The sequence below is a fragment of the Ambystoma mexicanum genome, chromosome 3p, assembly GCF_040938575.1.
Source record: "Ambystoma mexicanum isolate Mex_15411 chromosome 3p, UKY_AmexF1_1, whole genome shotgun sequence".
Taxonomy (NCBI): Eukaryota; Metazoa; Chordata; class Amphibia; order Caudata; family Ambystomatidae; genus Ambystoma; species Ambystoma mexicanum.
Genome location: NC_090925.1, coordinates 774,879,445 through 774,906,569, shown reverse-complemented (window position 1 = coordinate 774,906,569; position 27,125 = coordinate 774,879,445). Strand labels below are relative to the sequence as shown.

The window sequence follows — 27,125 nt, the reverse complement described above, 5'->3', positions numbered from 1 at the left end:
GAAATGCACTCAAAGTCTTTGCAGAAAAGTCAAAAGAGGTTGGATCAAGTCAGAAAGGTAATGTTAGCAGGTCCGAGGTCACCCCAGGATAGAGAGTCAAGGATTTACGGGACACCTTGGACAGTCTCTTGCAAGGGAGACCAGGCGGGACACAGTACGTGAAATAGTGAGAAAGCTCCAGCGGGGGCAGTTCCTGGCAGCGGGTGCAAGTCGGAGCTTCGTCCAGGGGAAGAGATGATCTCGACGTGGAGGAAAGCTGGAGATCGTTGCACTGCCAGGGAAGAAACCAGCCGCGGAGTTTCCCGGTTAAAAGGTACAACCCTTTTATTCGCGGTAGTGGTGAAGCGTGGCTATCCGGCCACCGGGGTGCTTGGCACAGGCGATTCGACCACAAGACGATCCAGGAAGGCAAAAAAGGCGAACTGGTTGGTCCCACCAGCTCAAGGGGAAGAAGACTCTCCTGGAAGATCTCCTCTGTCGTCGGGGAAGTGGCGAGTTCGTACAGCAGGGCTCCACCGGTGGTGTCGTCGTTGTAGATGGCTCAGCTTCTCCCCTCTTCGGATTCTTTATGTCCTGTGGCGACTTCTGAAGTTCCAGTCCCCAAAACCCTGCTTTTATGCAGCAAAACCCCCATTCATCAGCCTAGCTGACATTCAAACATGCTACGTGATGAGCCGGGCGGCTCACCACTGGGCCAATCACACAAGAGTGTGACTTGAGTTGCCAATGCAACTCAGTCCAGGGTGCCTAATCCCCCTACCACAAATCCTGTTGACCCCAGACAGAGTGGCACCATTTGGAGGGCTTCTGTGGAGAAGCCGACCAAAAAGTGGAACAAAGGGCTCGACTTGGGTTTAGAGTTTCAGAGGCGAACACAAACGCCATTTTAAAACCGGGTCCTGGCAAAAAGACCCAACCGGGGAATAAATATTAAATAAATAACCCAGCGGTATCTTTGACATTGCACCAAAAATTGGTGCGTTTAAAATGCATGGGAAAATCCCATAGGAAATATTCCAGTGGAATATTTTGTGTGGTATCCACTGGCACCAGCCAGAAACTCGACAAGGGGGGACTGGACAGTGCCCCCTTGGAAAACAGACACAGGGGCAATTGAATTACCCCTACCAGTACTTCCACAATAGGATGGTTTGTACTGGTTCTGTTCACAATTTGAGACTAGTAAAGCCAATGGTGACTTTACATGCCTTGGGAGACAGTAGTCAGTCCCAGGGTATGGAGTCTATGTTTGGGGGTCACTATGACACCCGTGTTACTGCACTGAGGGTGCTGTGTAACACATACCAAAAACACATGATGCCCTATGGAGTAAAAGACCCCATAGCCCATAAAACACATTACATAGTCAAAGGACATTCTCAAATCATGCCTAAGAGTGGGAGAAAAAGAGTCTCACTCTTAGCAGGAGAAAGAAATGAACCCCAAAAATCCAGCAAAGCTGCTGGGGGACTCACTAGGTTTGGGAAATTAGCCTTAACAGAGAATTCTTCCTAACAACCGTGGATTAATAGGCATGGCAACTGGCCTATCGACAGCAGGAGCGCAGCGGCCGTCAGCATCCCCCCCATGCCCAGTGGCAAATTTCTCTATCTTGGAGTTGTATTACAAAGTTACTTGGGAGGCGGTTGGGAAATAGCAGCCGGTAGATTGGAGTTTCTGGCGTGGGTGGGAAGTTCTAAGTTATGTAAGGTTGGCGCTTGGAGCCTTTAGGGGAGCGGTAAATGGGAAGAGTTTTTTGAGGTACCTACTTCCTCATGCATTTGGGGTACTCACTGAAACTCAAGTTCACCACACTGCCACACTTGGTCCCGAGGACAGAGTTGGGAGGACTTTCCTGTTCGGGGAGCTGGGGATTCATCTGTTAACGGCCCAGTGGTGTCGTGACGCATCACCAGAGTGCTGCACTCCAATCCAACATAGCCATTACCTTAGCCACATGGAACATTAGAGGGTTCACCAACGGGTAAAAAAACTCTTATTTCGAACTATGTTAGAGGCCACCACGTGAATGTTCTATGTATTCAGGAAACCCACCTAGGGAAAGGGCATAAGCTTCCCGCTCTGCCCGGATGGGAGAGTCATAGATATGGGTCAACATATTCTACTCACTCCAGGGGGGTTGCAATATATATTCATCGCCAGCTGGAATGCAAATTCCACAAAGCGGTAACCGATGACGAAGGGCGGTTTGTCCTGGTGGCGGGGGAAATCGCGGGGTGGTCTGTGCTATTTGTAAATGTATATGGTCCCAACTACGACTCCCCGGTAAGTCCTGCTCTGACCATTTACAAACTTTTCCGGATACAAGATAGTGTGGGCGGGCGACTTTAATTTCGCCATCTCACTGTCACATGATAGATCCACTTCTGTACAGACGTCCCTCTCCCATGCGGCAAAAAAATGGTTGGCCATCGCTGCGCATTACTCTCTGGTTGATATATGGCGTCTCCACCACCCAGATAGCTGCGAGTTCACCTTTTACTCTAGCGTACACGGGAGCTCTTCCAGGATTTACTATATTCAGCTGTCCCCGGAATTGGCCCGTACAAGTCCCTTATCCTCCCTCGTACCCTATCTGATCACTCCCCAGTTCTCGTGCAGTTCATGGGTCCATCCACCCCATCCTAGGCATCTCAGGTGGAGATTCAGAGCCCGTGCGCTCGAAGATGTTGCGTTTAGGGAAGATATCCGACAAGCTATTTTGGAATTTTTCCAGATAAATGCACGTTCTGTCCCGGGCCCCAGGTTGGTTTGGGAAGCGTTTAAAGTGTATGTTCGGGGATGGTGTATCTCGCAAGAGGGGGTGGGGGGTCTTCAAGTGCATTCGTAGATAGATTAAGTCCACGATTTGAAAAGTATGGAGGACCTTTATGCTCAGCATAAGCCTCCGGAGCTTCTGGCCAGGCTGGATGTGACGAGACAAGAAATCCGCTTGCTGATGGCTGACGAGGAGAGATTCTTGGGGGATCCGATTGCTGCCGCTAGATACGTTGAGGGCGACTGCCCAAGTCGAATTCTGGCATGGGCCATAAGGCAGGAACGCCACCTAGACCCAATAATCGAGGTCAAGACACGAGATGGGGACCTCATTAGGGACTCTGGGGTGATAAATAACACATTCCGACACTATTGCAAGGCATTATATACATCCCAGAGTACGGCCGGGCACGACGATATTGTGCAGTATCTAGATCAAATTGCCCTGAGATGGCTGGACCCAGCAGTAGGCTCTTTGTTGAACGAACCCCCCACAGATGAAGAATTTCTCAAAGTCATTCAATCCCTCCCCAACGGCAAGGCCCCAGGGACCGACGGTATTACCGCAGAATTGTATAAAGCTTTCCCTTTTCCCCCTTGTTCCTCATCTACGCAGTATGTTTGAAGTGGCTAGCTCGGCTGGTGTACTCCCTGAATCCACCAGGACTGCCTTGGTGACGGTGTTACTTAAACCAGACAAGGAGTCGCGACAATGTTCGTCCTACAGGCCATTGTCATTGGTGAACACCGACAATAAGATTCTGGCGAAGCTCCTTGCCGGCAGACTGTTACCCCACATGCCTGCCCTGATCCTCCCAGACCAGGCAGGATTTATACCTGGCTGTTCCACACAGAATAACCTTCAACGGTTGTTCACTCTTATGCACAATGTGAACACTGAGGTACCAATAATAGCGGCCGCGCTCGACGCCGAGAAGGAGTTTGATTAGATCGAATGACCTTTTCTGTTCGAAGTCCTCCGTCGAACCGGCTTGTGGACCAAATTCCTGCATTGGATTTGCTTGCTCTATACAGTTCCACGGGCCATGGTGTACACAAATGGTGTCCGGTCCGATCCTATTTACCCGTCCTGGGGAACCAGACAGGGCTGTCCCTTCTCCCCTACCCTGTTTGCCCTAGCCATTGAACCGGTGGCATGTGACCTGAGGGAATATCACACCCACAGGGGGGTTACACTTCACTCACACACGTCCATAGTTTCTCTATACGCGTACGACTTGTTAATCTATATCAAGAACCAACAAACTAATTTAGAGCCCGTGGTGGCAGAGATTACTAAATTCTGTGCATCATCTGGTCTCTGTATAAACTGGTCCAAATCTGAGGTGCTCCCCCTCACCGCAAGATGTTGGGGATGCCTTCGCTTGGCGCCCGCAGGGTATTCGCTATCTGGGTGTTCTTGTGTCCACGTCACCGAGTAAATTATACGAAGAAAATTATAGCGCAGCGCTGCAATACCTGGAGAACAGAGTATTTCGAAGATGGTGACGGACGTATTTTTATTAACGTCCCGATATGGCCTCCCGCTTCCTTCTGGAAACGGACAAGGAGTCTGATGCTCAAATTAATTTGGGCTGGGAAGCACCCCGTGTCTCTCTGGAAACTCTGACACGCCCGTACTCCCGGGGTGGGTTGGACGTACCTGACCTTTTTTAATATTACTTGGTAGCCCAGGCTCAATACGCTGTTTGGTGGTGGTCCCCCTCGGCTGATCTGCCCCACGTGCGAATCGAGAGAGCTATTACCCGCCCAGGTGATCTGAGGGGACTCTTGTGGGCTGCGCGAGAGAGGTGCTCGAGAGCAGAGGTACAACCCTTAGATATTTACCTTAGGGCTTGGGAGAATTTGGTGAAATGGGCCGGACTAGCACAATGGTATTCTCCTGACAAGGCTATATATCATGCTCGAGGTAAACCGCTTACCCATGAAAATATATTCAAACACTTCACCGGCATACAGGTACATACATTGGGCGACCTCGCCCGAGAGGGTGTCTTCATACCCTGGGATGCCCTTGTTTCTAGAGGGGTATGGACCCCAGTCACGCAGCTTCTCTATTATCGGTTGCGGGAGATGTTAAGGGCCAGCTGGACGGACTTCCTGAACGCCCCCCTCTATGTCCGCACTTCTGACATACACCACCGCACGACCGTCCACTAGGAGGTTGATTTCGACAATGTACGGTATGGCTCGCGCACTCTCCCTCAGTCCATTACAGAGTCAGATGGGAGGACACCTTGCCGAAAACCTTGTCAGAGGACCAGTGGGGGTTCATTTGTGCCCAGAACAAAGCCATCTCCTCCAATAATAGACACTGCCTAATCCATTTTAAATTCCTATACCAAATGTATTACTCCCCTCTTACCCTGCACAATCTGTTACCCTCTAAGTCTCCGGAATGTAAACTATGTCGCCAATCCCCAGCTGACTTACCACGTGGCCTGGCTATGCCCAGGGATCCAGTTCTGGTCCGGCATCATAGAGACGGTGGCAAAATAGCTTGATGTCCCGGTCGATTCCTCCCCTGAGGTGTGGCAACTGGCCCTAATTACAACTGGTTCCCGGAACGAGAAGCGATTAGTCGGTATGGCCTCTGTGGTGGCCAGGACTCTACTGGCGCACGCATGGGGGGCATCTGCATCTCCTAAATTCCACCACTGGCTTAACCTCATGGCGAGCTGTGAACAGAGAGAGACCCAATACAACCTAACTCTCCCGTCAAGCTGCAAACCGAGGGACTATTGGGTGGCCTTCCAGAGCTACCAGACCATGGTAGATTATCAAACTAACGGGTCGGATGTACAGACTCCACGGGGCACGCCCCCCCGAGGTTGCCCCCCCCATAAGGTCACTACAAGTGGTTGACTGGGTTGGTGTTATTTGGGGTGCGACTGGTGGAATTCATGAACTTAAAAGGAACTGTCCGGAGTGGCGTAACATGTGACTTGTATTACTTCAATGATATTCAGTGAAGTTGAGTTGTGATGTTGATAAACAATGGAAGTAGGTGGGAGTGGGAGGGGTGTTTGGGCCTGGGGGTCCCAGGCTGAGTTCTAGTGTCATGTTTAATTTGTCAAAAGTTAATAAATACAGTTTTTTTAAAAAAAAGAAAACAACTTTAACCTTGTGTTGGCGAGGCCCAGGAGTGTGCTGTGCTCAGAGGTCCTGCCTTGTCCCGTGCTAAAAACGCTTGGTTCAAAGGAGACACTGGCTAGAAGATCCTGACTTATCATTTGTTAACACTTCTTTCTTTTCTTGTGAACATTATCCCACACTCTTAATGAAATTAGCTGTAAGGATGGCCGACAGTTTTTTTTTTTTAGTATAGGCCCTTTCATTTGACAAGACGCCATTAAGACTGCCTTATTATTATTTGATGGTCGTAGCTTGCTCCCATCTTAGATTTAGATTAGGCATTTTCCAACCCATTTATGCAGTTTAATAAAAACCCTTGAACTGTGATCACTTTTGTCGGTCTTTACTGTTGCCACCATGAGTTCCTTACAACACAAAGAAACTACAGTATTGCCAGGAAGAAGTCCTGTATATAGGACAGTTAATCTCTCAAGAAGGGAGAAACGTGGCACCTAAGAGAGCAGAAGCAATCGTGAAATCTCCAAGACCTAAGACAGTGAGGGAAATTCAGCAATTTTTAGGCCTATGTAGGGCCTGGGCTTTTGATTACAGTACATATATTGGGCCACTTTTGAAAGGATGTAAAGAAGCACAGATAGGTAAAGACGACATGCATTGATAGACGATATGACAGAAGGATTTAAAGAGTTAAAAAAGGTGATTTGTACAGCCACTGTATTAGGGATTCCAGATTACAATGAGAAGTTTTATTTATTCTCGCATTCAAATGGAGTGGTAATGAGAGCAGGCCTCACGCAGAAGACAACATTAGGGCATGGACATAAACCATTGGCTTATTATAACGGGATTCCAGACCCACTAATGAGAGGCATTACCTTTGCGAACAAGCATTAGCTGCTGATGCTATTGCAATCTAAAAAGCTGCAAGTATTACAATGGAGTGCTCAATGACCTTATTCGTTGAGCATTCCATATTTGCTATTTTGGAGACAAGGCACATTGACTACACAAAGAGCGTCCAGTTACGAGGTGATTATTTCAAACCCAGCGATCAAAAATTGTTGGATGTAGAGTAGTGAATCCAGTGACATTCACAGCAGAACCAGTAGGGAAGGAGGATTATGTACATGATTGTACAACGTATACCGAGTTTTATGATGATATTCCCAACGTTAAAGAAAACGCTCTAGGCGGGGGAATTCTATTCATCGATTGCTCTTCAAACGACAGGAGAAAGGCATACAGGATCGACAGCAGTGAAGTTAAAAACGAATGGTGAATTTAAAGTAGTGACGAGTGAGAGATTGGTTTCACATTGTTCAGCACAGGCTGCAGAATTTGTGGTGCTTCTCGTCGTACTTAAGAGATATGAGGATGAGGAAGTGACAGTGTACTCGGACTCTGCCTATGTGAAGTCAACTGTTCATGCAGGGTTGTCACGTTGGAAAAGGAGGGGCTTGATACGCGCAGACGGCACACCAGTGCAACATGCGCCGCTATTGGGCAAGCTTATTAAAGTACTAAAGATCCCATTGGCTATCACCATGGTGAAATACATAGCCCATATTAAGAGGGCAGACATGATTTCCCGCAGTGTTGAAGCGAAAGAGAGTAGCATATTTTCCAAATATTTCCAATTTTGAAGTAGAAAGCGTTAATCAAATGTCAGAATGTTGCATGAGGAAAGCAGGCTTTAATATGTTATACATTGTACAGTTAATTGAGCTATAGGGTCGAACTCCACAGGAAGGACAGGATCTATGGAAAAGATGGGGGTGTTCTTTATCCCCCACAGAAGCTTTATCGAGGCAAAATAGTACTGGAAAGCCAGTTATGCCTCTAGACCTATTAAGAGTTGCGCTGGATCAGCTTCACTATCCTGCCCATAGAACCAGAGAGAATCTTGCTGCCATGATTGCAGAAGACTGGTTTTCACCAAATCTATTGCAGTTCTTGTGAATTGCATTGTCTGCCAGAAATTCACAGCAGGGCTTACATGGCAAACACAGAGGAGCAATGCCCACCCCAATGGCCTATTTCAGCATCGACATATCGATTACGTGGATATGTTGCAAACATGCAATGGCTACAGATGTATGCTAGTAGTGTGTCCTTATTCCCAGATGGATTGAGGCAGAACCATGCACGCACCCAGATGCCACATGTGCTGCCAAGTTTCTCGTACATTACGCGTTTCGTAGATGGGATGCATGCAAAGTCCTGCGGTCTGATAATGGGCTGCATTTTGTAAACAAGATGTTCAAACAAATTACTGTTCTATTCAGCATCAACCATATTTTTTCATTTGCTGATCACCAACAGGCAAATGGTGTTTGGGAGCGCTTAAACGGACTCCTTAAAGAAAGGATAGCCAAGATCAAGATGACTTTGAAGGGATGTCTACCCCTTGCTCCATTTGCATTGAGAAACGAACCTGGCTCAGATCTCCACCACACTCCTGATGAGTTGGTAACTGGACGCTGCATGCGAGAGCCCATTGCTCCTACCACTCGAATAGAAAATGATGCCCATGGTGTAGCAAAAACATAAGAGGGTGAGATGCATGACAAATATGACCGGTAGTGTTTCTTTTATTTCCAAACAGATCCAAAATCAGAGGGAAGGGTAGAAGAAGATAGCCAAATGATTAATCATGTAGCACAGTTAATGCCACCTAGTTTGTATCTAGGGGAGCAAGTGCTTGTTAAGAGTTTTGTTCGCACTTGGAATAAGCCCGATTATGAAGGACCGTATATAGTAGAGGGGGTCACTCCCACCACTGTGAAGATCCAAGAAGACTAGTTTGGCTTCATCTGAATGACGTAAAGCCTTACAAAAGGAAAGATCCTTACCCCTCTGGCACCGTGACATTCAAGCAAGAGAACAAGTTCTGCAAATTCAGACTAGATCGGCTACCAAGAGCCAACATCGAAATAAAAACAATTTGAACTTCCGATTACTGACAGGTTTTAAGGGAAACAAACAAAACTTTGTGTTCACAGAACTATTTCTATTAGATTAAAAACACAATGTTTATCAGACAGAAAAAAGAGCATATAACACTTCCATGCTACCTATAATGCTACTCACATTCTTATGTTCTGATTTCACTTATATACTTCGATCATATCTAGCTGTAGTGAGGCGAAATATTGACATTGTCCCCTTTTTTGGAAATCCCAAAACAGCTCCTATTATTTACAGGACCATCATCGCAGTACTATTACAATTTCTGTTATAAAAGAGTGAAATTATTATAAAGAATAATAGGAATTACACGTTGATAAGAGGTTGGGAATTTTCCAGTTTCTGAAAAACACATTGCTAGTAAGAAGACTGATTAATACAAAAAATGCTGTAAGACGTGAATCCTTATGAAAGCTCTGTTTTGAACAATGTGTAGTCTTTATTTCCTTACTATTTTAACATTTCACCAAATTATGTTTTATAATACAGATGGAGTATTCCTATCCCCAACACAAGCATGTGTGTTATTTTCCCTGATATTTCCAAACAAATTAACCGGCTTAAGAGGGATGCTGGAGAAGATCATGAGGAAATAAATACATAGCTTGATAACTCAGCCTATTTAAAGAATCAAATGTGGCATCAGCACATGAAGGAGGTGTAGAGAAATATGTCAGATGAGAGCTGCTATGCATGTTCTCTCATCCCTTATGCCACGAGTACAGCCAGAACATGTATAGCAAGAGAAATACCTACACATGATGCAAAGTGTCTCAGTCATCTAGTAGCATGCATGGACAATTTGAAGGAAGATGGGCAACCCTACGATGGATGTCAAAGAGAACGTTTCCATATGAAGATGTTTACATAAAAACGCAAAAGAGGATAAAAGACCCAGGTTGGAAAAGCAGAATGCCCCTGTGCTCATTCAGTGGTCTGACTGGAGAACAGAAGAGGATTGTTGAACAAAAGAGACTGGATTGTGCAGACACCAGGATTGCCAGGATGCTTGGAGGAACCTCAGCTATTGGAATATGGAAGAGTAGCTACCAGTCCAGGATGGAAAGAAGGAATATTGGGATGCAGTGCACACCTATTGATGACAGCACTAGTGCAGATAGTGCAAATAGTGAATGATGAATGCCTTAAGGAATGGACTAAGTATTCAAAATTATTAACATGGGTTGAAAATGAAGCAGTGCCTGTGTCCATATTGCCAATGAAGAATGCAACACTATTTCAGAAACAGTGGTCTGACCAAAGCTGGAGAAAATAAAGGATGCAGGTAAATAATTGATGTACCAGAAATGAATGGAGGAACTGCCGTGCTAATGGACCACTATTGGGCCTGTGGATCTAATGATTATATGAAGCTACCTATACATTTGGGAGGAATATGCTCTATAGTGATAATACATGTTCCTGCATTGGTGATCCCTAAAAGTGATCTCAATATTACCGACTTTCCAAAAATGGATGCACACCAAAGAAAAAAGTTGCTGCTCAAACACATTTGACACAAGAGAGGGAACTATTTTTTGCCAAAATCAACTGAAACTTATTACAACATTCCAGATGAATGCAAATTGTTCAGTAGGACAGCAGCGATATTTACAGCCATATTCATGCCAGGATTTCAAACTGCAGTAAACGCCAAGTGGTTAAAAATCACCAGGTGGGAGCTGCTACAAACACAACAATAAAAGTATTTAATGCGATTAACGAAGAATTGATGGCCATCAGACTCATGATCCTCCAGAACAGTTATGTCCCAGATTTAATTACTGCAATGGAAGGAGGCGTGTGCACCAAGATCTAGCCTTCTTGTTGTACATGCAAACCAGCCCATGATGGAGAAAATTGAACCCTGACAGAAGCAATAACTATGCGGTCAACACTGCATACAAAAATGGTGGAAGAGGTAGGTGAGACCGAAGATGAAGATTGGTTTTCATCCCTGTTCCCATGGGTTCCAACCTGGATTGCAAATGCCTTCAAATTAATGGGAGTAATACTAGTGTTGATGGGATTCTGTTTTATAAGAATAATCATAGGACAATGTAAGAAGACAGCAAAGAAAGCTATTGAGATGAAGATAATAATGATCGATGTGACTGATGTGGCCAACGAGCACACGCAGTCTGAAAGCACCACCCGTGAGCACCTGAAAAGAAGTACGATGGCACCCCCTGGAACAAAGTTTTATTATCCCAAGGATCATAAGAACTATGTGGGACATTGGGTGTTCTGTCAACCAACTGCAGAGTGCTGCCATATGACCTGTAGTATGGATGAACATTAAAGAATGCAGGTGACCCGAGGGGTGTGACAAAGATATGGATTCCGAAGAAACCAAAAGGTGAAGAAAATTGAGAGGTGGTTGATGACTTGACCAGAGGTAAGAATGTAGAGAGGCAGATGTACACGTCATCTTTAGAGCCCACCACCTCACCTCCATCTTACTGGAAGAACAGCAAGAGAACACATTGACGGTATGAGAGACGCTATACACTCAGACAACCGCATCGAATGTATCCTCGAACTGAGGCGGAAGACATGAGTTTGCAGACACCACTGGATACAGAAGAACTATAAGTAAAGTCTGACCGCTGCGACTGACGTCATGAAGAAAGAAGATACATAGATGTAGTGAATCTGATTAATGGATATGCAAAGAATGAAGATGTAACTGAAGCAACGAAGTAAACCATATACAAGTAGAAGATAAGTGACAAGAGATGCAGTAGATGTATATACGCAGAAATGCAAAGCAGACAAGACAATGTAGAAGCTTGCTAAAGAAGGAAATACAATACGAGTAAAGCAGCCATGTTGAGAAAATGGACATCGGCAGTGTATGATAGTAAGCAAGACATCTCGAGGAGAGAGACCAAGGCTGCAGAGCTGACAGGCACTGGAATACAGATTTGTGCAAGAACAAAGGGTATTTGCTTGGCTCAGGATCAAGGATGCTACAGCAAGAAGCAACTGCAAGGCATAAAGGGAGTCGAAGATAAGCTACATACGTAGGACATATTTCTCTTAGATTAAGTAAAGGAGTAAATCATTATGAGTGCCAAGTATTGGACAATCAAGCCGCTGTCAGGAGGATATGCACAGCTATACATCATCAAAACAGTTGTACTGCCAAATTGTAGGGTGTACCTTTCTAGATAATCTACCCAACTATTCATAACACACAGTTCTCATCCCCTAATTTTTCCGGTGTTCAGTTTTAAGCCTGAGAGTTCCTCAGATGAGAGGAGTCACCTACCCTGTAACAAACTCACCTTATAGGCACACACATGGGTAGCTGTGGCTCATTGCTCACCTTAGAGCCTCGTTTTAGAGTCATGGTCTCTTCACACGTGGTGTAAGACCAGAAGACAAGGCCTATTCATAAAGCTCCAGATGAAGGATGCAATGCACCCTCACTCCACAGGGGGGGCCCAGAGCAGCGACAGGGGCACAGGGCGCCCAGAGCAATGCCAGGGGCACAGAGGGCCCAGAGCAACGCCAGGGGCACAGGGGGCCCAGAGCAACGCCAGGGGCACAGAGTTTCGCCGGGATAAAGTAAAAGTACAGAGTGCTGAGGGATCCATGGGCCAGGCGGTGAGGTGCACAGGGGCAATGGACGCAGGGTTCGCTAAAGCGAAAGAGGGACAGAGTGGAGCAGAGAAAGCGGACACGAGAGGCACGGGGGTCAAAGCAGCAAAGGGACGCATGGGCACAAGGTGGGTACAGAGGCCCAGAGCAGCACAGGTACATGGGGGGCATATGGAAGAACAGGAGCTTTGACAGGAAAATCGCAGAGTGCAGAGGATAGCGAGGCCAGGGGATGTGTGTAGGTGCCATGTGCAAGGTGGGTGAGCTTGAATGTCTCGGAGCACCAAGGATTGATGGGACTTTGGTGAAACAGATGCTGAAAGGATGGAAAACAACAAACACGCACCTGGAACTTGCTGGCATAGATTACAGCTCCTGCCGGTTCACACAGCTCTTTTAAAACATTTCCTGAAAAATAATAAATGACAGTAAATGTAGGTCGTCGCCCTGGTCCCTCTAGCTACGATAAGGTTGACTCTGCCACATTCCCTACACTCTGACTTTCCTGTCCTTTTACCCCAAATACATTGTTCCTACACTCTTTCTACCCATATACTTGATATGAGAATGATTAGTCAAGTCCCTCTCCCCATGCACACACAAACCCTGGCTGCTTTTATGATACTTGCCTTTTGAATTCACCACCACCCCTGAAGACCCACCACTCCCTTTGCCTCAAGAAGCCTTTATAATCCAATTACCATTGCCTCCAGCCCCCTGGTCATGGATGCTACAGATGGGGTTTGTGGTGAGGCGCTCCACACAGGCACGGATTGCACGATTCATTTTTTGCTCCATCTCCGCATCACCACGCTGTACAGCCCCAAAGTCCAGCTCACTCGCATTATCTCCTTGGACCTAGAGGAAGGAGCATAACAAGTCAGATTTCATCTGCACCCACAGGTCGAGGCTTTTCCATGAACTCAGATCAAAATTCTCAATGCTCATTGACAGCGGAACTCCTCTCACACAGTCACTTGCAAGTCCGATCGGTCAGCCACAAGTCCACACTGACCATTTACCTATGGTACAAAATGCGCAAAACATGCTTTCATAAGTAATTGGTATGTCACAAAAAGCAATACCAGTAACACTAGTTCCAGAGCTTGGCATCCTTCAAATGTTTACAGGCAAACATATCCTACAACTGGAGCCAGAATATGTTTGTAATGTTTAAATTAGACTAGGAGTGTCAGAAGCAATATCTTGCCAGCACATACTAATGAGACAATAGAACCAGACAAATGTAAGTTCCGAGAATAATGGTTTATTCAGATTTTTTCAAACAAGAATTGAAACATGACAGGGAAGGTAACAGACTTGCAGAAAAAAAGCAGATTAATATCTGCCTGCCCCAAATATCTCTACCTTACCTTACAAGCCTCCTACAGTCCCTCAGTCATGTTCTCTTCCCAGATGGGTTCAGGTGCATGTCCAACACAAAAACATGTTCCAAAACAAAATTGAGGATGACATATTTCCAAGTCTCTGACTATCCAAGATTAAGAAAAAGAAATGTCTTCCAAAAGGTCTCCAAGTCTCTCCCCAGTGTCACCAAAAAGAAGTAGTTGTTCGAATTGCAGATCATTTTGACTGGTGGGGATGTGGGTTTGGATAAAGCAGCTGTTGTCGGAGTTGCTTGTTATGGCTGTATCGTCAAAGGAATTAATTCATGAGGAATCTCATCCAAATCTCTTCCTAGATAAAATATGGGCATTTGGTTCTCAGAAGTGAATGGCCTGACTCTGCACAACATGGGGGCTGCGTCTGGGGCACTGGAAGATGCTTACTAGGTTTTTAACGTACACCCAGAGGCCGCCTTCTTGGTTTCTCAGGTTTAAGTAACTCCTGCTTGGTCTCCTAGACTACTTCTCGGATCTTCTCTCCAAGTCTTTCTAAGGTGTCTCTTCTTTTCAACACCTCATCTGGGGTTCTTAGTACCTACTTCACTCTTCCCTTCACACCCACCTCATCTGCTCTTCTTTTCAATAAAAATGTTTCTCATCACCACCACCTACTCCTCTGCGCCTGTTGACACAGAAGCCCAGACACCTTGAAAGGGGACAGCTTTCTATTCCAGGCCCCCTACTGTTAAAATGGATTTCTAGAACCTGGCCGGGTGTACAGATTTTAGGAGGCCACCCTAGTTCTAGTGAACAGGGTAACTGAGAGGTAGCAGAGGAGAGCAGTCACGTTTATTCTCAGGAGAGCGAGTAGGGTCAGGGGTCCCCAATGAATCCACACAGTGAAGCACACAAAAATTCAATTTAGACAGGCAAGTACAAAAATACTACATGTATTCTAGACCCAAAAAACACTAGGAAATTAAACAAGCAGGTGATATTACACAACTCAATTAGAACTTATAAAGCACACATCTACCCGGAGGCAACTTGGCGTTAAGTAGAATACATTTCAGCGGCTCAGACTCTGTCATAACGTTAGAAAAAAAGATATGTTTTCAGTGACCGGCAGAAAGATACATAATCCTCTGTTGCCCGAAGATGAAATGGGCGGGAATTCCAAAACCTTGCTGCCGCAACATAGAAAGCATTCCCCCCCACTCGTTAAATAAAGATAGTGCATGACTCGAGGGAACAAAGCGGACAGTTGGCAACATCAGGGAGGAATTTACAATGCAGGTATTCTGCTCCCCGGCCATAGAATTCCCAGTGCACAATAGACAGATTTAAATTGCACCCTCTGGACCACAGGGAGCCAATGAAGCGTCGTAGAGCAGGCGAGATAGATATGTGGTAGGGTGTGTGCACCACCAGTCTAGCCGTCACATTCTGCAGCAATTGGAGATGATAGATCAAATATGGTGGCTGGGCTAAATATAACGAGTTACAATTAACCAGTGCACTCAGCACCAGTGCAGCAACCATTGGTGCATGAAACTGATGGGAGAAGGAACAAGTTACTTACCTGTAACTGTTGTTCTCCAGCATGAGTCTGGCATGGATTCACATGCTCATGAATATAAGAATACATAGCAGTACACACATGCACAACCACGGGAGGTGGCAAAAGGCTCAACATTTAGCATTACATAAACTCAACATTAAGCAACTCTTACCTCCTCACCAGGCCCACCTTCAGGCGAACAGGTTGCGCAGCACTGCTTGGCCGACTCTGGACTCCTCCCGGTCGCCGCAGTAGAATCTCGTGAAGGTGTGCGCCGACCTCCACGTAGCAGCCCTGCAGATGTCCAGCAGGGGCACACCAGACAAGAACGCGGTAGTAGCAGCGATTGCTCTGGTCGAATGGGCTCTCGGATGGCCGGGCAACGGTCGGTTGGCCAACCGATGACAGTGCATGATGCAGCCGGAGAGCCATCTGGAAATGGAAGCCTTCAAGAGAGCCTTCCCTTTGTTCACAGGTCCAAAGTTCACAAACAGCTGTGATGTCTTCCGAAAACTCTTCGTTCGGTCCATGTAGAACTTAAGTGCTCTAGCTACATTGAGCGAGTGCAAAGTCCTCTCGGCCGGCGACGAAGGCGACGGAAAGAAAACTGGCAACACCAAGGGCTCGTTAAGATGGAAGTCCGACGGCACCTTGGGCATGAAAGAGGGGTGCATCCTCAGCACCACCCTTGTATCGTGAAAAGTCAAGTAACGAGGCTTGTAGGATAGGGCCTGAATCTCTCCCACGCGTCGTGCGGAGGTGATGGCCACAAGGAATGCTGTCTTCCATGACAGGAACTTCAACGGAGCCGAATGCAAAGGCTCGAATGGAGACCCATGAGCCTGGTCAGCACCACGTTGAGCTTCCACCGGCGGGAACGATCGGAACAGTCCCTTCATAAATTCCTTCACCAGTCGATGAGACCACAAAGACGGCCGTCCTGCAGTTCTGGTGTATCGGGAGATCGCTGCCAGATGTATCTTGATGGAACCGTGAGCTAGTCCAGCTTTGGCCAGCGACAGTAGGTATGGTAGCACTTGAGCTGCCGTAATCTGTAGAGAGTTGATCTTCTGTGCACGGCACCAGACAGAGAACCTCTTCCACTTATGCCTGAAGCATTTGAGAGTTGAGGACGCCCTGGCCTTTGCAAGAACCTCTCTGCAGTCAGCCGGGATATCGTACCCTCCAAACTCTAGTGCTGCAGGAGCCAGGCCTGCAAGTTCACCGACTCCGGGTCGTGATGAAGAATGGCGCCTCCCTCTCTGGAGAGAAGATCTGCGTCTGTTGACAGCTCGACTGGTGGGGACGCTCAGAGGTCCAGAAGGTCCGGGAACCAGCTCTGTCTCGGCCACGCCGGTGCGACGAGGATCATCCTGCACTGGGACCTCTTGAGCTGGCTTAGTCGAAGCAGCAGCGGCAATGGAGGAAACGCATACAGGAACAGGCCGTCCCAGGGGAACGAGAAAGCATCGCCCATGCTCCTCGGTTGGGGGAACCTGCTGGCGAACCTCTGGCACTTGGAGTTCGTCGCCGTCACAAACAGGTCGATCTGGTGTTTGCCCCATCGTTGGAAGAGCCGATCCACTTGATCCTGGCGTAGTTCCCACTCCTGGCACGAGCGCAGCTCCCTGCTGAGTGAATCGGCGATGGTGTTTTTTTATTCCTGCCAGATGGAAGGGAACCAGAAACATCCCCTGGGCGACGGCCCAGTGCCACAGATCCTGGGCCTCCTTGGATAGGGCTGGGGATCTGGTGCCTCCCTGCTTCCGGATGTAGAGCATCGTGGTGGTGTTGTTGGTGAAGATCCTCACGACCTTGCCCTTGAGGGACGGGAGGAACGACTTGAGCGCCCAGATCACGGCGTGGACCTCCAAGATGTTGATGTGGAGAGACCCCTCCTCGGGGAGCCAAAGGCCTCTTGCATGGAGATCTCCGGTGTGTGCGCCCCATCGCTCCAGGGAGGCGTCCGTCGTCACCGTCTTCTGATGTGCCGGGGTCTGGAAGTCCATGCCCGCCGTGAGGTGTGCACAGGTGCCCCACAACTGAATCGCCCGACGGAAAACCTCGTTGAGCGGGATCTTGTCTTCGAAGCTCCCCGCCGCTTGCATCCAGTGGGCGTCAAGGAACTCCTCGAGAGGACGCATCCGTAGCCTGCAGAGGCGCACTAGATAGATGCAAGAGGACATCATACCGAGGAGGGACTTGATGGATCTCACCATGGCCACGTCCGTGGCTAGCAGGCACTGCACCTTGCCTAAAATGGCCTTCGTCCTTTCCTCCGACGGAGACCCCAATCGTTCCACTGTATCGAGCTTTGCTCCCAGAAACAGTGCCACCTGCGATGGAACCAAATGGGATTTCGGGTAGTTGATGGGGAAACCCATCTCAGTGAGTAAGCGGACGGTCTCGGCCGTGTGCTCGACGGCGAGTTCTCTTGTCCTTGCACGGATGAGCCAGTCGTCCAGGTAGGGGTAGACGTAGATCCCCTGCAGGCGCAGCCACGCCGCCACTGGTGCTAGGCACCTGGTGAACACCCTGGGTGCTGACTTCAATCCGAATGGCAGAGCTCTGAATTGCTAGTGGCGTCCTTGGACTACGAATATGAGGAACTTTCGGTGTCCTTTTAGGATGGGGATGTGGAAGTAAGCATCCTCCAATTCCAACGACGATAGGAAGTCGCCCTCCTCCAGCTGTCCCAGCACGTGCTGGAGAGTGACCATCCTGAACTTCTGTGCATTGATATATTTGTTCAACCAACATAGGTCCAGGATGGTGCGCTAACCGCCTGTCTTCTTTCTGACGCGAAGTATCTTGAGTATACTCCGGAGCCCCAGAGCCTCTTGGGGACAAGCTTGATGGCACCTTTCTTGCGCATCGCCTTTACCACCAACAGCAGTTGAGGGACGTGATTTTCCTTCCTGGCCATGGGAGGAATGCAGGGACACGTCTTTTGGAATTCAAGAGTGTGCCCGTGGGCCAGGGCATCCAGCACCCAACGGTCGGTGGACATGGACTCCCACACGCTGACTAACTTCGCCAGCCGGCCTCCCACCGGGGTGCTTCGTGAGGCCCGACGCTACGGCCGGTTCAATCTTGCTTGGAGGCATCCTTGCCGCCTTGGCCTCCTTGGCGACAACGCCGAGATCCTCCTTGCTTGCCGTGACCTCTGTAAGGCTCCTGGGATGAGGAGCGGGACGCCTGGCTGCACGTAGAGGAGCCACCACCTGATCCCTTGGAGGCCCCCCCTGTCTGCCTCCGGCGCTCCGAAAGGGCCGTCGTTGCTGAAGGACTCCCAGGGCTCAGGCCGTCTCTGCGTTGGCCTTGATGGCCTGCAGCAACTCATCCACCGTTTTCCCAAACAGGTTGTTGCCGTCGAACGGCATGTCCAAAACCCTGGTCTGCACGTCCTGACAGAAGTCTGTCGCCTTGAGCCAGCCACGTTGTCAAAGGCAAACATCGTTGCCTAACTGGCGAAACCCGGTGTCGGCAATGTCCGTTGCCACCGTTATGGCATGGTCCGACGCCACCTCACCTTCCTGCAGAATCTCCAGGGCCTCCGCCCTCTTATCCTCTGGTAGGAAGTCCAGTAGGGGAGCTACTATCTTGTACCATAGCTCCCTGTTGCAATGGGCCACAATCGCTAAGGCGTTGGCTGCCTTAATCGTCATCGCCGCCGACAAGATGACCCGTCGCCCCATGGCGTCCAATTTCTTACCCTTGCCGTCAGGTGGGGAAGTAGAGGTCGAGGCTGTCGCTCCCGCCTCCGCCTTCTTGGCCGCTGCTGAGACGACCGAATCTGGTGTAGGTTGAGCCCTGAGGCACAAAGGGGCGGCGTCGGGGACCCGGTACTTCTTCTCGTACCCGTCCCTCTTGGCAGGTGTCGTGGACGGGTTCTTGAGGATCGCAAGTCGCTCGTCCCAGATATCGTCGAGTAACGGTACCGCGAGGACCGTCGTCATCTGTCCCCGTCGTATCCGTCGCTGTGTCATCCCTGGGGTCCGGTGAGGGGGATGATGGCTCCACGGGTCGTGGGGGCATGAAGGGCAGGGAGGGATGAACTCTCCTCCGCTTTTTCGGAGGGCTTCCCGATGGGCCCGGTTCTGGATCGTCCGCTGGGGTTCGTGGTAATCTCGTCCTTATCTCCATGCATAAGGTTTGGATTGCCATCAAAATGGCCACCGAGTTGTCCTGAGGCTCGAGCAATGGCTGCGACGGGAGGGAAGGCTGCTCCTCCACTGGGGCCTCGTCAGCGCCACCGTCGCTTTCTTCGACCAACTCTTTGGGATCCCTCCTGTGGGATCGTACCTTCTCGAACCTGTTGTTGAGGTTCTTCAGTTTCCACCAGCTCCTCCGTAGAGACTGAATCCGTGTCCGTAATGGCCACCGGGGTCTTCACGGGGGTCTTGTCGATGGGCTGGAAAGAGAATTCCCTCCGCGATGGCAGGGAAACTCTGGGCCCCGAGGTTGCCTCCACTGGTGTAGCCTCCACAGGCTTCGCCAGGGTTGCCATGACTCCCTCGATAGAGGCCTTAGCCGGGTGAATCAAGGCCTTCACCACCTTGGGCGCGCTTGAGGCCTTCACCTTGGGGGAGGGGCGGTCACTGCCTCACTACCCCCTCGGCTGAATCCTTTGAGATCGACCGGGGCCTCTCCAGAATCTTACTCGGGTTCTCGGATTTCCTCTTCCCCGAACCAGAGCGTTGGCTCGTGGTTGATGGTGCCGGGGAAGGCGTGCCCTGCCTGGCAGCCGAAGAGCGTGACCGTTCGGCGCTCCCGGTGCCCGCGGACTCGCGCTGCATAGCCTTCTTTTGGGCCCCTGTCGCTGGGGCGCCCTCACAGGACTTAGAAGACTGCTCGGACCTTTTCTTCTTCTCACCTGCTGGGCCCTTCTCCAGCCAGCTGGCGAGGCGTGTACGACAATCCCTCGTGGTCCGTTCCGATAGGTTCTTGCCGAACGCACAGTCCTTCTCCATGTGCGTCTTGTCCTCATGAAGGCAGTAGAGACATCTCGAATGCTCGTCCTCCTTGAAAACATTCTGTAACCCGCATCCAGGGCAGTTTTGGATCCGGGCATCGAGCTTCCCTTGTCCTGGGTCAGGTCCATGGTAGGCCTCAGATCTCGTGGAAATCCTCCAAGAAGCGTAACTCGATGAAAACTTCACCCTTGAGGGGCGTAGAAAATTCCGAAACGGATCCCCGTTGATCGGAAGTAGAACGGTGGAGGTTGAGGCTCGATTTAACTGAAAAATTAGAAAATCTCTTTGAAAAAAGCGCAAAAACGCAGTAAAAGCTCAAGAGCTATAGCACGAGGACTCCCAACACTTGAACGTGCGGTAAAAATCTGAGGATGGCTGCCAGGGGAGGGGCTTAGGAAGAGGGCAGTCATTGGCTGGGGGCAGTATGACCCAGAGACCAGTGATTGGTTATTACTAAGAAAGACAGTTCAGAAACGAAACTCATACTGATTTTTTCTTTACCGAGTATTCCCAGCCCGACGACGGGGAATATTCATGAGCATGTGAATCCATGCCAGACCCCATGCTGGAGAAACCCCATCGCCCTACGCAAGCGAGGGGGAGATTTTATCCCTCAAATCCTTCACAACGGAAACCCGGGCTAGGACAGGGACCAAGAAAGGGAGGCCAGAAGGCAGGAGTCCAAAGAGAAGAGACAGAGATAGAAGGGGTGCCAAGCACCAGGATCTCAGTCTTGTCCCCATTCAACTTAAGCCAATGTTCATAACACTTAAATCCAGCCCTGATGGGGAAAGAGGCCTAGTGCCCAAACGTCAACAGTTAAACAAGACACACTGTTCAGGTGGGTTTACTCTTGGAATGCGGCAATAGATACCCCAAAGACCACAGGTTGGAGGTAAGTGAAGTTCAGAAAGGTTTCTCTTCCAGCTCCACCACTCTAGGGAAGGCCCAGGGGGAATCCATGACCAGATGACCACCAATCTTAGTCAAGCAAGCCATATGGCTGCCGGTCAGAGACAAGAAAAGGTATAACCTACTCTCTTGCTCAGATTTCTCTAGAGACCACTTTGGGGGTTCCTCGGTCCACTGAGTCGACTTACTTCTGTGTTTTGTCCAGTCAAGCAAGGTCCAGGGGCCACTAGTACAGAGGCCACCTTTGGCACCAGAATTGGGTCCCACTAGTATGTGGTTCCAGACTCCAGTGATACGGTTCTGAAGACTTGACCACTGCACAACCTTGGCACGAGAGGATGCAGACATAAATGGGACAGGAGACCTCAGGAGACCTACAGGTCACGAAGATGGCAGGTTGCAATGGGAGCCACCAAGATCAGGTGGCAAAATGCAATCTTGGTATGGCGTACAAAGGAGCAGGCCCTGCACAGCTACTCTTCGTTATGTTTATGTTTATTGAATTTATATAGCGCTTTACAATATAACAACAGGTACAAAAGTGAGAGAAGCATATTTACAAACATGAAAGAAGTCATTAGAACAATATGTAGAACAATTTACAAGGAGGAGGGGAAGAGTGGGGGAAGGTGATGGGGTAACAGTGTCCGTTTTGAGGTCAGGGAGTGGGAGGAAGGGGTGAGGGGAAGGGAAGGGGTAGTGATCTGGTGTCCTCAATGACCCTAAGTGTTATCAGTGATGAATTTAAGGTCAATAGAGCGGGGGAAGGAGGGAGGGGAAGGAGGGAGGGGAAGGAGGGAGGGGAAGGAGGGGGGAAGGGGAGAGGGGTAGGGAAGGAGAGTTGGGGGTGAGGGGAGTGAAGAAGAAGGGCTTTCAGGGAGGAGCGGAAGAATGAGTAGGTGGGGGTGGAGCGGGAGGGAGTTCCAGTGTAGAGGGGCCAAGAGTTGGAAGGAGCGGTAGTTTGAGGAGGCACATGGGGCTGGGGGTACAGTGAGGAGGTAGAGGTCTGCTGAGCAGAGAGAGCAGGAGGGGGAGTAAAAAGAGAGGGGGGAAGAAAGGTAGGGGGGGCAGGTCATGGAGAGATTTGTAGACAAGACAGAGGAATTTAAATTTCAGTTGCGAGAGGAAGGGAAGCCAATTAAGTTGAGAGAGAGAGAGAGAGAGAGAGAGAGGAAGAAATGGAGTCTCGAGGGCCGAGGAGACAGAGTATGAATAGAGGAGTGGTAGATGGATTTTAGGGGAGTTAGGTGAGAGACATGGAGTCCAAAGAGGAGAGAGGAGCAGTATAAGAGGCAGGAGAGAAAATAAGGCAGGAGATTAGGAGTTTGGAAGCATGGATTGGGGGAGAGGAGCGGATCTTGCGGATGTTGAAGAGATGGTGACGACAGGCTCGAGAGGTTAGAGGGATGTGGTTGGAGAAGGAGAGAGAGGAGTCGAGATTGCGGGCATGGGTAGATATGGGGAGGTTGGAAGGTGGTAAGTGGATGAAGCGAGGGGGGGTGAGAGTGTTGGGAGGGAAGAAAAGCACCTCAGTCTTGTCAGTTTGAGGGAAAGAAAGTGGGATGACACATCCAGTGAGGCAAGTGTGGTGGAGGTCAGATGTGAAGGAAGAGAAGGAAAGAAAGAGTTGGTTGTCATCAGCGTAGAAGTGGTGGGAAATGGCGAAAGAGGAGATTACTGGGGAGAGAAGGGAGGTATAGAGAGAAAATAAAGGGTCCCAGCACGGATCCCTGGGGGACGCCATAGTTCAGAGGGAGGCTGGAGGAGGTACGGCCGCCCCAGGAGACAGTGAAGGATAGATTGGAGAGGTAAGAGGAGAGCCAGGAGAGAACAGAGCCTTTGAAGTTATGGCAGGCTGAAACTGCAGGAGCAGAAGTCTTGTTGGACAAGGTGAAATCCACAAGGTTCCAAGGATGCACTCGCAATGGCGACAGCTGTAGCAAAGTTGCCCAGGAGAGAGCTGGTCATTCCACAGGGTGGTGCAGGGACACTCCTGAAGGCTCAGCAGGCATGGATCCTCAAGCAGAGGATGGAGCAGGTTGTTCCCACCTGTGAGAGAATGGGCCTCAACGACCGGTGGGGGGTGTCTGTACTCCCACTCCCTATATGGTGGAGGAGAGGCACAGGAGACCCCAGCCAAGATTCTCTATTCGGTAGCAATGGTGGAGCAATCAAGGCCTAGCTTCTCAGGAGGTGATGCAGGCTGGTTCTTAAGTACATTGTATCCCCAAGCCCCCACAAAGGAATATCCACACTCTGTATTGGTTAGAACACAATCTTTATATAATCAATAGTTAAGGTTATGTACATTTATCATAGTAACTCACTTTGTACTCTGGCAAAATCTACAATGGCAAATATTTACAATCCTAAAGTGGTACCACCCTAGATCTCATTGAAGTGCATGAACAATACTGTACAATGTCACACAGACCAATAGAGGGAAACCAGCAATAGAGAGAGGAGAGGAAATAAGAGGGTTGAGCAATAGGCAGAATACTGACCCCTACCACTAGGCACAGTTCTGTGTGGAGATCCCCCCACCTGGGCAACCTGTAAAGAAAGATATAACACAAGCCCAGTCCATATATTGCTCTGTAAGTCTTATTCTCCCCTATAATGTTTTTACCCCCCCAATGTACCTGGTGGAGTAGAGTTCCTCGAAAAGGCGTCGACAAACGTCGAGGGACTCGGTGTTCGGCGACGGGGAATCGACGGCCCTTCTTGAATGCCTTCCCTTTCAAGCGGGAGGCACGGGGAATCGAACTTCCGTCGACAAACGAGGTAGAACGATGTCGAAGAGGCAGCAGCTTCGTCCGAGTGGTGCTCGTCGGCGTCGGGGCGTCGGCGTCCTGCAAGGCGGAGGTGTGCGGGGCACCTAGATGACAATAGTTCTAGACCGCAAAGATTGTAGAGACGGGAGCCCAGCAAGGGCGTCGAGTCGTCCGAGTCTTTGAGGTCGTCGGGTGGCGGGAAACCCACCGGCAGGTTTCTCCTCGGCGCGTTGGTCGTCCTCGACTTCTCCGGCAGGATAAGCGGTCGACGAAGCGGTCGAGGGAGTCCTTCGATTGAATGTTCTTAGGCAAAGGAGCGGACGGCTCCGGTCGTCGGCGGCACGGCGTCAAGTGGTTCCCACGGCTGGGCAACACAACTTCGACGGGCCTCCAGCGGTTACACAAACCTGCGAACCCTGGTCGACGGCAATGGACTTCGACGGCGTCGATGTCCGGGTGCTTCACTTCGATCTCCTCGGTGGTCCCGTCTCGGGTCGACAACCTTTCGAGGGTCTGTCTTCCAGGGCGCTTCGGCGAAGATGGAGCGGTGCTCGATGGTCCCTCGGGGCACGGGAAGAGGGCGCCTTACCAGGTCCTCTCTCGGATCAGTCCTCGACGAATTCGGCAACCTTCAGATCTGTCGAAGCAAATGCAGCAGCAAGTCTTCTTCTTCCAGCTGGACGTCGAGGATCAGCAGTTCCAGTTACTATTGAGTGGAGACTCAGCTTCTGATCGCTTCTGAACACAATGGTCGCTTCTCAACCAATGGTTCCTTCTGAACAATTTTCAGTGGTGAGAGGTCCCCAGATATACTATCCTCTCTCTCATCCACGCTGCTGGCACACACCCAGCAGCCAATCATACTGCAGGGCATTCATGCAGTCAGTCAGCCAATCGGGCACACAGTGCATTCAGGCCACACTCCTCCCTTTCAGACACTCACAACAAGGAATGTGGATTGGGACAAGTACCCAGCCATTCAACACTACACACTGCATTCAGGCCAGTTTCGGGCAGGGCTGTCTCAGTCTTTGTCTCACATGCCAGAAACCAGACAACCACAACAAGGAGTGCATATTGGTCACCCACTCCATTCACCCAGGTCCCACCCACAGGAGGTACCCATAACATACAGTCACTGGGAAGGCTCCAGCCAGTCTAGCTGGGCCTTCACAACAACACCATATATGGAACTTCCACCCAACAGCCAGTCGCGGGGAAGGGACAGAGTCAGGGCTTCCCAGGACTTTGGGAAAAACAAGACAACAGGGAATAGAAAGCAAGAGGCCACAGGGGCCATCTTGTTTTCTATCAGGAATCAACTGATCCCAATGGCAGGGCCTGGGTATCCCAAAATGGAGGACACCCAGAGCACCTGTCACATTCAGCATGGAGCTGCCACCAGCCCCTACCCTGCTCTGTGGGCCACCCACAGGTGCCCAAAAACATACACTAGGGGCACAGGGTTGTACCCCTACCCATGGGTGCCATAAGGGTATCCCATGGGTCTGTTCACCAAACCAAAAGAGAGCTGCACTGCCAGGAGTCCCACATGGACTCCTGGGCAGAAAACATGACAGAACACACGATAAAAACAGTAATAGGACAAGGATTCAGAGGCCCTGTCCCTCAGATGCATTTCCAGCATCACAGTCGCCCCCCCCAGACTGAGATGGAGGGTGTCTAATCTCCCACGGGATAGACACCCTCATCCAGACGGTCAACATACCTTCTGGAAAGGCCATCTGCATTATCGTGACTCTTCCCTGGTCTGTGCTCTATGGTGAAGTCTAGCCCTTGCAGGCTAATGGACCACCTGAGCAATTTCGGGTTCTCACCCTTCATCTGCATAAGCCACTTCAGGGGCTTATGATCTGTTTGGACCTTGAAGGTAGACCCCGTAAGGTAGGGCCTAAAACGCCTAAGGCTCCAAACTATACTAAAACACTCCTTTTCAACAGTAGCCCACCTACGTTCTCTACCCTTGAGTTGTCTACTGATGAATATGATAGGGTGTTCTCTCCCTTTGTCATCTAACTGGGACAAGACAGCTCCAATTCCGGTGTCGCAGGCATCCGTCTGGACGATAAAGGGTCGGCTGTAGTCAGGCGCACTTAACACAGGTGCCCTACACAGACTTTCTTTCAAGCCATCAAAGGCCCTCTGACAGTCTTCAGTCCAATTAACCTTCCTAGGCTGTTTGGGTGAAGTTAGAGCTGTCAGGGGTGCAGCTATGGTTCCATAGTCTGCCATGAAATTGCGATAGTACCCAGTGAGGCCGAAAAAGGCTCTCACCTGGGTTTGAGTAGTGGGAGTCTCCCAGTTCTGTACATCCTGTACTTTACTGGAGAGAGGTTGGATTTGACCCCCTCCTACCTCATGACCAAGATAGGTAACTTTCCCCTGAGCTATCTGGCACTTGGTGGCCTTGATAGTGAGGTTAGCCCTTTTCAAGGCCTGCAACACCTTATCCAGATGTGTCAAATGCTCTTCCCAGGTGGAACTGTAGACGGCAATGTCGTCTAAGTAAGCCACACAAAAGGCTTCCAGCCCACTGAGCGCATGGTTGACCAATCTCTGGAAGGTGGCAGGGGCATTCTTCAACCCAAAAGGCATGACCCTAAACTGGTAGAGTCCCTCAGGTGTTGAGAAGGCCGTCTTTTCCTTGGCATGGTCCGTCAGAGGTATTTGCCAATAGCCTGAAGTAAGGTCAAAGGTGCTCACAAACTTGGCAGCACCGATGGTGTCCACGAGCTCATCAGCCCGGGGCAATGGGTGCGCGTCAGTTTTGGTGACGGCATTGACTCCTCGGTAGTCCACACAGAACCTCCAATCCTTGGTACCCGCCTGGGAACTTGCCTTGGGGACAAGGACCACTGGACTGGACCAGGGACTGGTTGAGGGTTCAATAACACCCAGATCCAACATCTTGGCGACCTCAGCCTGGATGTGGATCTTGACGGTATCTGACATACGGTAGCACCTGCTTTTGACAGGCACACTGTCACCAGTGTCAATTTCATGCTTACACCATGGTGTAAGGCCTGGCTTCAGTGAAAACAGAGAGGCGTACTGTTGGAGCAAAGCC

At 49.7% G+C, this 27,125-nt stretch overlaps 1 protein-coding gene across 1 annotated transcript in view; it reads right to left on the bottom strand.

The window, feature by feature from the left end:
- PFAS (phosphoribosylformylglycinamidine synthase) overlaps window positions 1-27,125 on the bottom strand; it is a 786,527-nt gene that overhangs the window by 364,662 nt on the left and 394,740 nt on the right. Inside the window, exons 13-14 of the mRNA XM_069651729.1 lie at window positions 13,170-13,326; window positions 12,815-12,876 (exon numbers count right to left, since the gene is read on the bottom strand). Coding sequence (XP_069507830.1) covers window positions 12,815-12,876; window positions 13,170-13,326 — 219 coding nt within the window. The remainder of the gene's footprint in view (window positions 1-12,814; window positions 12,877-13,169; window positions 13,327-27,125) is intronic.